Genomic DNA, 14,090 nt, shown 5'->3' on the forward strand with positions numbered 1-14,090 from the left:
ATTTTTTTTTTTACTACTGAAAACCATAATTTTAGTAAAGTTATTTTTTGTTTAAAACAAAATAATACATTTCTACTAAGATTTAAATAAAAACATGGATTCATTATATTCCGTGATCATTATTTGATAAATACTGAAAATTTCATTATAATTGGTTTTTCATGAATTTTTAAGTAAAAGGAGGGGTCAAAATATTTATATGTTTTGAGCATCGGCATTCATTTTGCACGTATCTAATAATTACTTATATTCATTTTTGTAAGAAATATTTCAGTAATACACTGCGAACATTCACTTGCTTTCCACGCATGCGATATTCACAAAAAGAATCTTAAACATGAAATATTTCAACAGATCGCAACATTTGAATAAATGACAGAAACTTTCTTTTTCTTTTTTTTTTTTTTTTTTGCTGTTTATTTATTTTTTATTTTTAATACCTGACAGATGATCCCTAAGTGGAATCTTCATCATCGGAAAGATCGATAGGAAGTTCGTTGATCGTTTTCCGGAAGAATTCCTCGTTATCTACACTAAAAATATCATGCATGAAGCTTTGTTCGGAACCCGTTTCCAACTCGTTCGAATCTTGCGGAATGTACAACATGTCCGGGTGGATGTCGCCGACAATAGAATTCACCTCGTCGTCGTCAGCTGCGTTCTTGATCTTTCGAAAAGCCATGCAATGCAGGTGCTCCAGTTTGACGTAGCGATAACGGTTGAAACCCATCGACTCGATGGCTCTTTTCCAGCTCTTGACCATCGCTGCGTTGCGGTGCTGTTGGTGGGAATCGGGCGACACGATCAGGAGAAGGCCGTTGATCATAAGTAATTTGTGCGCCTTCTGACAGCACAGCCACCGTTGATAAGGAGACGGGAAATATTCGAGTAGCAGGGAGAAGACGACAACGTGGAAACTGCATTCGGGAAGCTTTTCGATGGGACTCTTTAGGTTGCTGAGGAATGTGTCCAAAGTATCGGGGGCCACCTGGAAGGGTTCTTGCGTTTCAAGGTGAAGAAAATCACAGCAGTAGACACTCTGAAAAGATAAAAAGAATTAGAATAATGTTATTAAACGAAGTTGCGATTGGTTGGAAAAAGTCACAAAAGTAAAAAAAAAAAAAAAAAAAGAGGGAATGGGTTCTAATTCGGCAAAACAATCGCTTCCTTTATTTTGTGTATTAATCCTGACAGAAAATAGAATCTGTAATTATGGAAAGAAAACAACGGTTATTTTTTGAGGAGATATTGGGGCACCAACTTATTAAGACCAAGAGCGACTTGAAGATAAACCTAAATGGGAATGAAAAATGAACCTTGGGTTTACTTTTGTCAGACTAATAACTTTCGCTAATTTTGTGTCCTTTAGTCCTCATAAAAGATGTTTGTGGCAAAAAAGGGGGATGATTGTTGTTTTCTTCTAACACCTTGAAATAGCATTTTTTAAAACTTTTGTCTGGAGCAAAGGAAGAGTCTTATGTAAAACATGATCAGTGAAAGTTGAAGAAATCCAGAGGAATATGATGAGATGTGTAATTCAAGGTGTAGGTCTAAATTGTTCCTGTTTGGTTTCTGTGATTCTGAGGAGACCTTTTCCTTGTGCAGGACTGAAAATTTCATTCTCAATTGAGATCGATTTACCAACGTGACAACGACAGAGGGCAATAGGATTTCATAGGAAATTTAAAGAACATCTATAAGCAATTATAGGATGACTATAGGCTTTTATAGGACATTTTATAGGACATTTATAGGAAAGTTATAGGACATTTATTGGGGGGCCTGATTGTCTACACGACAGGGGGGGCCTGATTGTCTACACGACAGGGGGGGGGCCTGATTGTCTACACGACAGGGGGGGGCCTGATTGTCTACACGACAGGGGGGGGCCTGATTGTCTACACGACAGGGGGGGCCTGATTGTCTACACGACAGGGGGGGGCCTGATTGTCTACACGACAGGGGGGGCCTGATTGTCTACACGACAGGGGGGGGGGCCTGATTGTCTACACGACAGGGGGGGGCCTGATTGTCTACACGACAGTTTTGAGATATGACAATTACATCGGAATATTTGTTAAACGGGTTTGTACACATATATTCGAAAAAGTTGTCAAAAAACAAATATATAACAAATAAATGTTATCAAAGGCAAGATAAGTTACTTTTCTACCAAACTGGATATATTTTTTGTGTTTTTATTCAATGTAACATATTTATTCAGCTCGAAAAACATGCAGTGTTTACACCGATGCATTGGACAATTCAAAATGGCGGCCGACTCTCTCTTATACACGGTAAGTTCGAGAAAAGGTGTTATAAATAATAAACTAGACAAAATACTATTAAAAAAACACCGAATATATGTCAACCTATGTCACGGTAATATATATTGTGCGAATTTCTAACAGTATTTTGTCTAGTTTATCATTTATAACACCTTTTCTCGAACTTACCGTGTTTAAGAGAGAGTTGGCCGCCATTTTGAATTGTCCAATACATCGGTAAACACTGCATGTTTTTCGAGCTGAATAAATATGTTACATTGAATAAAAACACAAAAAAATATATCCAGTTTGGTAGAAAAGTAACTTATCTTGCCTTTGATAACATTTATTTGTTATATATTTGTTTTTTGACAACTTTTTCGAGTCTATGTGTACAGTAATACAAACCCTTGTTAAACTTTAAATTCTATCGGGAAAACACCCTCCCCATATTAAAAATGGGGTTTTAAACGTTTCAGACAATAAACATGGTTCATTTAATTATAATGATAATAAAACACTAGCCAAAAAAAAAAGAAAAAAAAAGTGATTTGCAGTCGAACGATCTGCAAAAATCCTTTATAGACAAACACCGGCCGAATTGAATTTTAACCACTCATTTTTGTATTGGACCAAACGAAGTATTGGACCAAATGTGCTTCAAATACATTTTTAAATTATTGAACCGAGAAAAACGTTCCAAACAAAGATTTGGCTTATGTGTCCAACCGAAGACCTACCTTTAGAATAGAGGTAATCCGAACGAATAACATAAATTAAATTTATCGTTGACAGTTCAAAAGATACAAAGCTCATTATCCCATGTTTTCCTGAAGTAGTTTTTCCTGGCAGCCATATTTTAGAGAAACTGCATGTTGTGTGCAAACAGAAAGAAAAAATTTTCTGAATACGGAAAGAAGCGAAAAAAAATGGGGTCAATGTGACCTGGTTATTCCGATTAAGACTTATCTGCAAACGTTGTTTATTCCGAAAGCCGTTCTTAACATGGGGAGGTTGAAGGTAATAAGTAACTCTTTGCAAATAAGTCTTAATTTAAAAATTTTTAAAAATATATATTTAAGAGTAAGCTTGTTGAATTCTTTTTTGAGAGAACTTTCTTCAAATTACCTTCAGTAAAATTCACTTGCGTGCTACTCTTTATTTTTTTTTTGGTCAAGATCAAAGTGTAGTATCTGTTCTTCAGAGGCTGCACTTCTATTTTTTGTTCTCTTTCAGTGGAGGAGAAATCCTTCACGACTGAGACACTTTTTATTTTTGTACCTTTTCTCCACGTTAAAAAACGACCCTGGTGTCTAACTCTGTCCCGTGGGGAGGCATAGTAAATAGGTACTCTTTATTTATTTATTTTTTTTTTTTTTTTTAATTTATTTTTTTTTTTTTAACTTGTGTGCCGTCACGTGATCGATAAACGCCAATCAAATTTCAGAACACTGAATTGTTTTTCGGTTGAATATCTTCACGTGTTTGCTAGCTGATTTCGGAAACCAACGGAAACGTGTTCAATCCTCACTCAGTTGCGAGGTCTACATTGTCACCCCGTCACGCAATTTGTTTTATCTGTATTTTACTTATCAAGAAAAGAAAACCTTTCTCCGATTTTTTTTTTTTTTTTTTAATGTCCTATATTACTATACATTTGCATTTTAATGGGGACCGTTGAAAATTATCACAACAGGATTTACAGCAAAACGGTAAATCCTGTCGTGATAATGGGACGGAAATTTAAATTTCGTTTCGTTTTAATTTTTTGTTTTTTTAATTCCACATGCGCTCCAAAATCGAAAGTAATTAATAAATAAAAATTAAGTTTAAATAATCGTCATGGGCCCAAGTTGCAAACATAAGAATTTTTATGCAATAGTAAAATTTTGGTAACAAGAAGAAGGATTCTCATATTTGCCGAAAACGGTCATATATCCGAAATGCCAAATTCCGAAAGCCGTTCTTAACATGGGGAGGTTTGGGGTGTTTATTCGTGGTAAGCATTATAAAAGTCGACATGTGAACGGTGAGTTGGACAAGTAAAAAAATAACAGAAGGGTACACCAAGTTGGTACGGCACAATCACGTCGACACACCGGTTCTCGCCAGATCACCAAAGTTAAGCAAAGTTGAGCCTGGCCAGTACCATATGGGTGACCATTTGGGAAGGCTAGGTGCTGTATGTACCTTCTGTGTGACTGTATATGTATATACAGCATCGCTCAGTTTAAAGTGACCTGGGGTAAAACGAGATAGAACTGTCGAGTCAAAGGTAGCATTGACATATTCTGTGTACTGAACATTCAAAGTATCCAAATGCCACAACAAAATGCCACAACAAAACGCCACAACAAAAGAAAAAAGATGAGAAATCATTTTCAAAAGAAATACAGAGGATTTATTCAGCTAACTGTATTGCCCCGTTTTGCCCCAAGCTTGGGGCAAAACGAGACGGATCTTGGTCTGAATAAGTCAGTCTTCACAGAGCTCACAAATAAAGATTGGGGTCTTGTTGCATTCGTCTTGACCTGCACAGCCGTAGTGTGCCCATTTCCAACAGTCCCCTTGACAGGCTACCCAGCTTTCTGCACTCTCGGACTACAGTTCGTCACAGATCAAAATGGATAAATTTTGAATACTTACCCCTTTTTGATGTAAGGGGCTGAATAAAACAATGGTAGACGTTGGCGGCAAGGCGTTACGACGTGATCTCTTGATTAGACTCCTCACGAAAGATCTCTCTCTCTCTCTCTCTCTCTCTCTCTCTCTCTCTCTCTCTCTCTCTCTCTCTCTCTCTCTCTCTCTCTCAGTTATCTGTGATGTCTCATTTTGCCCCAGGTTCCCCTACATTTCTATAAATTTCCTCCCCCCCAAATGTTTTTTTTTAAAAAGTTTTTTCTTGTTTTTTCTTCGGATTCCTATTGTTTATATTATTAATATTACTTATAAGAAATAACAATAACAAATCAATCTACAGGTTATAACAAATATTTTTTGATGATTAAACACGAAGAGGGGGGGGCTGATTGTCTACACGATAGAGAGAGTCATGAAAAAGTGGCCAGTATGACATATGAATAAAAAAATGTTTAACTTATTAATTTAAAGTCTTTTTATATAAATATTTGTTTCAATGATAATAATTTTTTGTAAATTTTTGCTTTTAATATTTAGCGTGCCAGCCTCTGTTAGCTTTTTTTGGCACCGAATCATAGAGCTTCGTTATGTAAGAATTCGGGATATTGTTAAATTCCTCTTTAACATTGGCCCAATAATTGATCCAAGGTCCTTGGAGTATATTTTCCATATTTAAAATTAAAAAAACTCCAAAGATTTTCTATGGGGTGCTGGCCAGTCAACCAACACAGTAATACCCTTTTCTTTGAAAAATCTTCTAGAACTTTTAGAGGTGTGGCACTTTGCCCCATCCTGCATAAATACATCTTCATTTTGGTGGGTTGGTATTTATAACTGTTCAAGTTACCTTTATAAAGTTTGATGCATCTGATTAGCCATTAGCGTTAATACATCCCTAAATGTTGATCAGAGGAATTTGCCTCTTTAAAGGTTTTCCTGACATATTTGTACTTTTTAAGTAGGTATAGGGTTGTCCCTACATATATTTAGCCCCTTAGATAGCGGTTTATCTTGCATTCATATAAGTAGACAATATTATCAAGTTCCTGCTTTGTTTTTGTTTTTTGGGTTTTTTTTTTTTTAATATTTATTTTATTTCAAGAAAATTTTTAATGCTTATCATATTTACCTTTGATATAACTATCACAATCCAAAAAAAAAAAAAAACAAGAAAAAGAAATTAAAAAAAAAAAATTGGAGGGAAAAATTTGTAAAAATGTTCTGGGTGACCACTCGAAACTGAGCAATGCTGTATATACAAAAGTAGCCCGATCACTCTAATCAATTTTTTGTTTCAGATTAAGCGGCCTATTTAAAAGTAGCCCGATCTCGAATCTTTCTCTTAACCACCAACTGACACCACAAGACAAAATGCAATTCTATTCCAACAAAATGGCATTACATGCCACACGTCTCACAGATCACTGACATGAGTTCATGACATGTTTACAGAAGAGAGAACGCTAAGCAAAGGGTTATGGCCACCACGTTCCTCGGACTTGTCACCATGTGATTTCTATCTTTGGGGGACTTTAAAATAAAAAGTTTATGCAAATAATACTCACAATCTAAACCAACTAAAGGAGAACATTACCAATGGTATCAGGAGAATCACAAGAAAAGATCTACAGGCAGTATCTTCAAACGTTGTTAAACGTGTCCAGAAATGCATAGATGTCAATGGGGAGAACATCCAGCATCTTTTATAACACTACAGGTAATTTAAACATTTTCTGGGCTACTTTAAGTGGGCAACCCTGTATATATATATATTAAATGAAATACTGAAATGCTGTAGGAATACAGATTGTATAATACTGTAAACATAAAGTCCAAATAAATATTATTATCAATATTTATAATAAACTAGCAGGACCAGTTAACCGGTGTTGCCTAGTGAAAGCAAGCGCCCTCCTCATAAAAATATTAAACTACGGTTGTTGTAAGTAGCCATTCCCCAACGTCCTTATGTTAAGAACGGGTTTCGGAATAGACACGCTACTCTAAGTGGGCAACCCTGTATATATAAGTAGACAATATTATCAAGTTCCTGCTTTGTTTTTGTTTTTTTGTTTTTTTATTTTTTCAACATATTCTTATAGAAAATTTTCCTGTTAGCAACATGCATCATTTTTAAGTGATTTTTTAAAATTTTTTGCAAGCCTCCTTGATGTTCTCTTACATGAAGAAAGAGATACATTTACAGATAAATCTGTATTTGCAAGGAGCTTCTTGCCCGCCCCATATGGGTATTTCCTTGAATTTAAGCAAAGTCTCCTCTCATCTCTCTGTGTCAGCTTTCTCTGTTCTTTTCTCTTACATGGAGGTCACTACTTATCAAGGCCCAGAAGCCACTCGGGGATAAGGGTTATTCTGTGTACAGTAATCAATGGGATAGTATCGTAGTAATAGTTAGTATGATAACGTGTCATTACTTAAGGGGGCGGTTTATCAGGAATTTGTTTATGTTGGACTTGAAGACATCCAAGTTGAAGTAAGGAGGGAAACAGGCAAGCGGCATAGAGTTCCACAGGTGTGCAGTTCTAAGAAAGAAGCTTTGTTCATGGAATCTACATTTTGATTTAGGCACAGATAAAGAGTGGGGGAAATTATTGACAGTGGTTTCAGCTAGATGGGTGTTTTTCGAGAAAGATTGGCAAGGGAGGACCAGAAATTGGAGCTCAGACGAGCACTTGCCATGGAAATAACGATAAAACAAAGATATGCTCGCAACATCTCTTCTGTGGGAGAGGCATCCCCCACTAAGCCACGAAGTCGATTTTGTACTCTGTCAAGGCAAAATAGGCTGTTTTTAGCAGCTCCTGCCCAGATATGGCAACAGTACTCCATCCTTGGACGTACTTGGCTTTATATAGATAGAGAATTGCATCATTAGTGAGACATCTTCTGGAGCAGTAGAAGGATCCCACCATTTTCCCAGTGACCTTGGCCACAGACTTGATGTATGTGTTCCATTTCAGATCAGGAGTAAAGGTCAAACCCAGAAGCTTATCAAAACATGGGGGGGACTCCCCTAGACAAGAGCCATCCACTTCAATTGATGTCAGATGGGGATCAGAGCGTTTATGATGTAAAGATAGGAGCTTGGTTTTAGATGCACTAAAGGTAACCAGCCACCTCTTACTCCATTGTACCACAGGCTCAAGATCAGAGGAGAGAGAATCAGAGAGAACAGTGTCATTTACATCCTTTGATGTGTTGCCATAGATGGTCGTGTCATCAGCATAGATGTAAGCAAATGATTTAAGTATGTGTTTTGGGAGATCATTGATGTAGATCAGGAAAAGAGTTGGGCCCAGGATGGTCCCCTGAGGGACTTCAGCATTAATACTGTGGGCCTCTGATTTCTGCCCATCAACCACTACTCTTATGAGCCTATCAGAAAGAAATGATTTAATGATTGAGAAAACATTTCCAGTTATACCGTAGCTGGAAATCTTGTGAGGTAGGCCTTTATGTCATACCTTATCGAAGGCCTTTGATATGTCAAGAGCAATTGCCCTAGAAATTAAACCTTTGGAAGATTTCTTGATTGTTTAATAGGTTACATATTTTTTCCATTATTTTTTTCACTTCATTTCAAACTGTTCTGCTATGAAATTAAGGGATTGGCCTTTTCCCTGCTTCATAACAATCAATTCTCTTATTTTCATTGGTATGGTGGGCATTTTTTTTTTTTTTTTTTTTTACACAGTGATCACCACTTATCAAGGCCCGGAAGCCACTAATGGATAAGTGTTATTGCAAGTACATTACGTTAGTGAGGAGATTTGATGAAATGTTTAATTAGGGGGGCGGTTCATTAGGAATTTGTTAACATTAGACTTGAAGACATCCAAGTTGTAGTCTGGAGGGAAGCAGGCAGACGGAACAGAGTTCCACAGGCGTGCAGTTCTAAGAAAGAAGCTTTGTTCATGAAATCCGCGTTTTGATTTAGGCACAGATATAGAGTGGGGGAAATTTTTCACAGTGGATTCAGCTAGACGGGTGTTTTTCGTGAAAGATTGGCGAGGGGGGACCAGGGATTGGAGTTCAGACGAGCACCTGCCATGAAAATAACGATAAAACAAGGATAGGCTCGCAACGTCTCTTCTGTGGGAGAGGGGTTGCAGGGTAGAGAAAAGGGCATCCCCCACTAAGCCACGAAGTCTATTTTGTACTCTGTCAAGGCATGATAGGCTGTTTTCGAGAAAACTACATCTAATCATGGAAATATTCCACTAAAGATTCCCCTTTTATTTTCAACATTTTTTTTTTTTAATATCTATTTTATTTCTATTGCAAGTTACCAAGAAAAACTTTAATGCTTATCATATAGTCTCATCAATGAAATGTTGCATCCCTCCGCGTGTTTTACAAGTATTTTAATATTAGATGCTTTGACGCACTACAAGCCCTTGTGCCCCCTCACCAAAAATACTCCCGTCAAACCCGAGAAGCAGCAAAGTCCCACTCCTCCACAGTAGAGATCCCTAGATATAAGATGCCTTCTATTCTAATAGCTTCTTCCCCAGAACTGCTAGACTTTGGAATTCTCTTCCGGTTTCCGGCTTCTCCAACTGTACTGACATGCAGAAGTTCAAGTGTAATGTGAACAAACATCTTGCTGCTAAACTCTCTACATAGTAGCCCTGCAACTTAGGTCCTTGATAGTAGCCCCATGAAAGTGGCAATGTGCCTTGTTTGGGGTGAAATTTTAATTAAAAAAAATATATGGAGCTAATCAGGAAAGTTCTTGGCAGTTTATAGTAAAAGAAGAGTTCTTGCTATGAATATTCTACAAGTTCGAACCAGAGATTGAAGGATATTGTTTCTAATGTAGTTCTACAATATGAGTTATTCATCGATTCAATATATCATGATTTGATTGTTATTTGATTGTTAAGCCCCTTTTATCTCATCTGCTTGTACTGATGAAGAGATTATACATAAATAAACCAGATTTCGTTTCTGAAACGATTGCACACAATTCTAAATTACTTATCAACTGTTAATTTATTTTATTGCAAACTATTATCCTCATGTTTTTTAATTGTTGTTTCGCAACGTTTCAGCCAACTATTTCTCTGGCCTTCGTCAGGTGGTGACGTGATGAGACGACATCAACTATGGAAGGCAGTAATTGCTGAGAATACAGTTAGGAGATTTGGAGTTCCTATCCCGTCACAGTTACCACCTGATGAAGGCCAGAGGAATAGTTGCCGAAACGTTGTGAGACAATAACTAAAAAAGATGAGGATAAATAAATTAATAAATATTAGAAATTACTCAATAATGAATTCCAATTAAATAATATATTTATCAATTGTTTTTCTCATATTCTGGTTTCAGAGTATTATCTCTTTTGTATATATATATATATATATATATATATATATATATATATATATATATATAGAGAGAGAGAGAGAGAGAGAGAGAGAGAGAGAGAGAGAGATTGACGTAAATCACAAACAAACAGCCGTGCGAGATGGCCCAGTGGTAAGAGTTTAGGCTTCTTACCATGAGGTCCTGATTTCAAATCTCGCTAGATTCAGCCACTCTGATAAATCGTAGTCGACAAAACATGTGTCAGTGGATAATTATATTTTAAAAATAATATACGAGGGGGATGCAATAAGTAATGCACCTGACCTACTTCTAGTTGTCTAATCTAGTTGAAATTTTGCATGTGCAATGATTTATATCTCTACGGATTGTGTGGCAAATTACAGCTATGAACTAATTGTGGTTTCTGTTTTACAGGTGTTTGAACTGAGTCAGGTGTGAAATGGAGCCTGTTGAATGTCGAGCAGTGATCCAGTTTTTGTATTTGAAAGGATGCACACCACAGGAGACTTTTGATGAAATGAAAGAAACTTATGGTGATAATGCCCCATCATATGCCCTTGTAAAACGCTGGCATCGTGAATTCAAACATGGCCGGAAGTCTGTGGAAACAGCTCCCAGACCTGGTCGCCCCCCCTTCTGCCATTGATGAGGCATCTGTCCGTCAAGTTGAGGCTGCCATTTTGGAAGATCGGCGCATTACTATTCGCCAAATAGCCCAAGATGTCAAGATTAGTACAGGGTCTGTGTAAACTATCATTCATGACCATTTGCATATGCATAAGGTGTCTGCCAGATGGATTCCCAGGTTGTTCCCACCATTCCAGAAGCGAGAACGTGTTGAGTGCTCGATGATGAATTTGGAGATGTGCCAAGAAGATGAGTCAAAGTTTTTCAAAAGACTGATTACACAGGATAATGGGTTCATCACTATGATCCAGAAACCAAAGCCCAGTCAATACAGTGGAAGAACTTGGACTCACCACCCCCAAAGAAGGCAAGGGTGCAGCCCTCCGCTGGCAAGGCCATGCTCACGGTCTTCTGCGACCAGGACGGAGTAGTGATGACAGATTTCCTGGCAAAGGGTACCACAATTACAGGAGCCTATTATGCTTCACTTTTGAGGAAATTAAGGGAAGCTATCAAAATCAAGAGACGGGGCAAGATCCGCAAAGGTACCCTCCTCCTGCAGGATAACGCTCCGGTCTACAACTTGCATGTCGCCAGATCAGAAGCACGGGCGTGTGGTTATGAAATCACCCCCATCCTCCTTACTCTCCTGACCTTGCACCCTCTTACTTTCACCTCTTCCCAGCCATGAAGTTGTTTTTGAAAGGAAAGCATTTCCCAGATGATGCAGCGTTGATTTCTGAAGTTACGTCGTGGTTCGAGGAACAACCTGGGGGTGTTCTACAAAAACGGTCTCATAACATGAAGAGGTTAGGCGTGTCTATTCCGAAACCCGTTCTTAACAGAAGGACGTTGGGGAATGGCTACCAACAACAACCTTTAATATTTTTACGAGGAGGGCGCTTGCTTCCACTAAGCAACGCCGGTTAACTGGTCCTGCTAGTTTATTATAAATATTGATAATAATATTTGGACTTTATGTTTACAGTATTATACAATCTGTATTCCTACAGCATTTCAGTATTTCATTTAATATATATATATATATATATATATATATATATATATATATACAGGGTTGCCCCCTTAAAGTAGCCCAGAAAATGCTTAAATTACATGTAACGTTATAAAAGATGCTGGAAGTTCTCCCCATTGACATCTATGCATTTCTGGACACGTTTAGCAACGTTTGCAGATACTGCCTGTAGATCTTCTCTGGTGATTCTTCTGATAGCGTTGGTAATGTTCTCCTTTAGTTGGTGAAGATTGTGAGGATTATTTGCATAAACTTTTTGTTTTAAAGTCCCCCAAAGATAAAAATCACATGATGACAAGTCCGGGGACCGTAGTGGCCATAACCCTTTTCTTATTGTTCTCTCTTCCGTAAACATGTCATGAACTCATGTCAGTGATCTGTGAGACGTGTGGCATGTAGCGCCATTTTGTTGGAATAGAATTGCATTTTGTTTTGTGGTGTCAGTTGGTCGTTAAGAGAAAAAGAGAGATCGGGCTACTTTGATGTGGACCACTTAATCTGAAACAAAAAATTGATTAGATCGGGTTAGTTTTGTATATACAGCATTGCTCAGTTTCGAGTGGCCACCCAGAACATTTTTACAAAGCTTAGATGACAGTTCACGAACAGAGTTCTTTCCACATGTTTCCCATCTGTGGAACACATAACCACGAGATACTTTTCTGCAGGATGCAACATGGTTGTCTTCCAATTAAGTCTCACCAGATATTGTTCATAAATCCGTTCTCATAAATAAAGTAAGTATCAGTTATTCCATTCATCACTTTCAGTCATCTCATAATATTCATCATTCAATTGAAAAATCTATCCATCTTGCTGATGACACTACCATCTATGGTAGCACATCTAAGACAGTAAACGACCAAGTTCTCTCTAATTATCTCTTATCTGATCTTGATCATGTTGTACAATGGGGAAAGGAGTGGCTGGTTACTTTTAATGCATCTAAAACCAAGCTTTTATCTTTACATCATCAATGTTCTGATCCCCATCTGGCATCAATTAAAATTAATGGCTCTCGTCTTGAGGAGGCCTCAAGTTTTGACAAGCTTCTGGGCTGGACCTTTACTCCTGATCTTAAATGGAATACGTACATCAAATCTGTTGCCAAGGCCGCTGGAAAAATGGTTGGATCCTTCTATCGATCCAGTAGATATCTCACTGCTGATGCAATTCTCTATCTATATAAGAGCCAGGTACATCCAAGGATGGAATACTGTTGCCACATCTGGGCAGGAGCTGCTAGAAAAGACTTGTCCTGCCTTAATAGGGTTCAAAATAGACTTCGTGGCCTGGTGGGAGATGTCCTGTTCTCTTCGCTGCAACCTCTATCTCACAGAAGAGATATTGCGAGTTTGTCTCTGCTGTATCGTTATTTTCATGGAAAGTGTTCGACTGAGCTTCAGTCTATGGTCCCCCCTCGCCAAACTTTCACAAGAAACACTCGTCCAGCTGAAAACACTATCAATAATTCCCCCCACTCTTTATCTGTGCCTAAACCTAAACATAGATTCCATGATCAAAGCTTCTTTCTTAGAACTGCACGCCTATGGAATTGTCTTCCGTTTTCCTGCTTTCCATCTGTCTATAATATGGTTGTCTTCAAGTCCAACGTGAACAAGTTTCTGATGAGCCGTTCCACTTAAGTTAACAAATTTACCGAACTTCTATTACTATCCTTTTGACTACTGTACATTCTTTAACTCTTATCCTTGAGTGGCCTCTCGGCCTTGATAAGTGGTGACGCCTATTTAAAAAAAAATCTCATTAACTCTGATCCTCAAATGTCTTTTAGCCTTGATAAGTAGTGACTCATTCACTCGCGCATTACGTTTTGTGCATCCAGAAACTTCAGCCACAAATTGACTTGTTCATCAGTTAAATCTAATTTTTATGTTTCCGTTAAATAAAACTGTTCCTTTTTTTTTTGCTGCTTTCTGTTTAGCAGAAGTCTTGCCGGTGTATACCGAGAAGACGTCCCTTCTGATTAATTCTCATGTAATTAATTTTCAAACTGGAATTCCGTAATTATTCATCATGTAATATTGTGACCCTTTGGCTGTGTTCACTGTGGCAGGCAGGGCCAAGGGTCAAAACATTATTATTATTATTATTGGCTCACAAGGAGCTTTCACACAGGTCTTCAGAGATCTTTCCCTGAAAATAGC

The 14,090-nt window shown here is 37.7% G+C and overlaps 1 protein-coding gene across 1 annotated transcript in view; it reads right to left on the bottom strand.

Annotated features, from left to right (window-relative positions):
• Positions 1 to 214: 214 nt before the first annotated feature.
• The window catches only part of LOC145293759 (S-adenosylmethionine sensor upstream of mTORC1-like), an 852,347-nt gene continuing 838,471 nt past the window's right edge, over positions 215 to 14,090 (bottom strand). Inside the window, exon 4 of the mRNA XM_080140267.1 lies at positions 215 to 1,039. Coding sequence (XP_079996393.1) covers positions 455 to 1,039 — 585 coding nt within the window. The 3' untranslated portion in view covers positions 215 to 454. The remainder of the gene's footprint in view (positions 1,040 to 14,090) is intronic.

The sequence above is a fragment of the Euprymna scolopes genome, chromosome 15, assembly GCF_053919585.1.
Source record: "Euprymna scolopes isolate OS-2025 chromosome 15, ASM5391958v1, whole genome shotgun sequence".
In the NCBI taxonomy this organism is placed as follows: Eukaryota; Metazoa; Mollusca; class Cephalopoda; order Sepiida; family Sepiolidae; genus Euprymna; species Euprymna scolopes.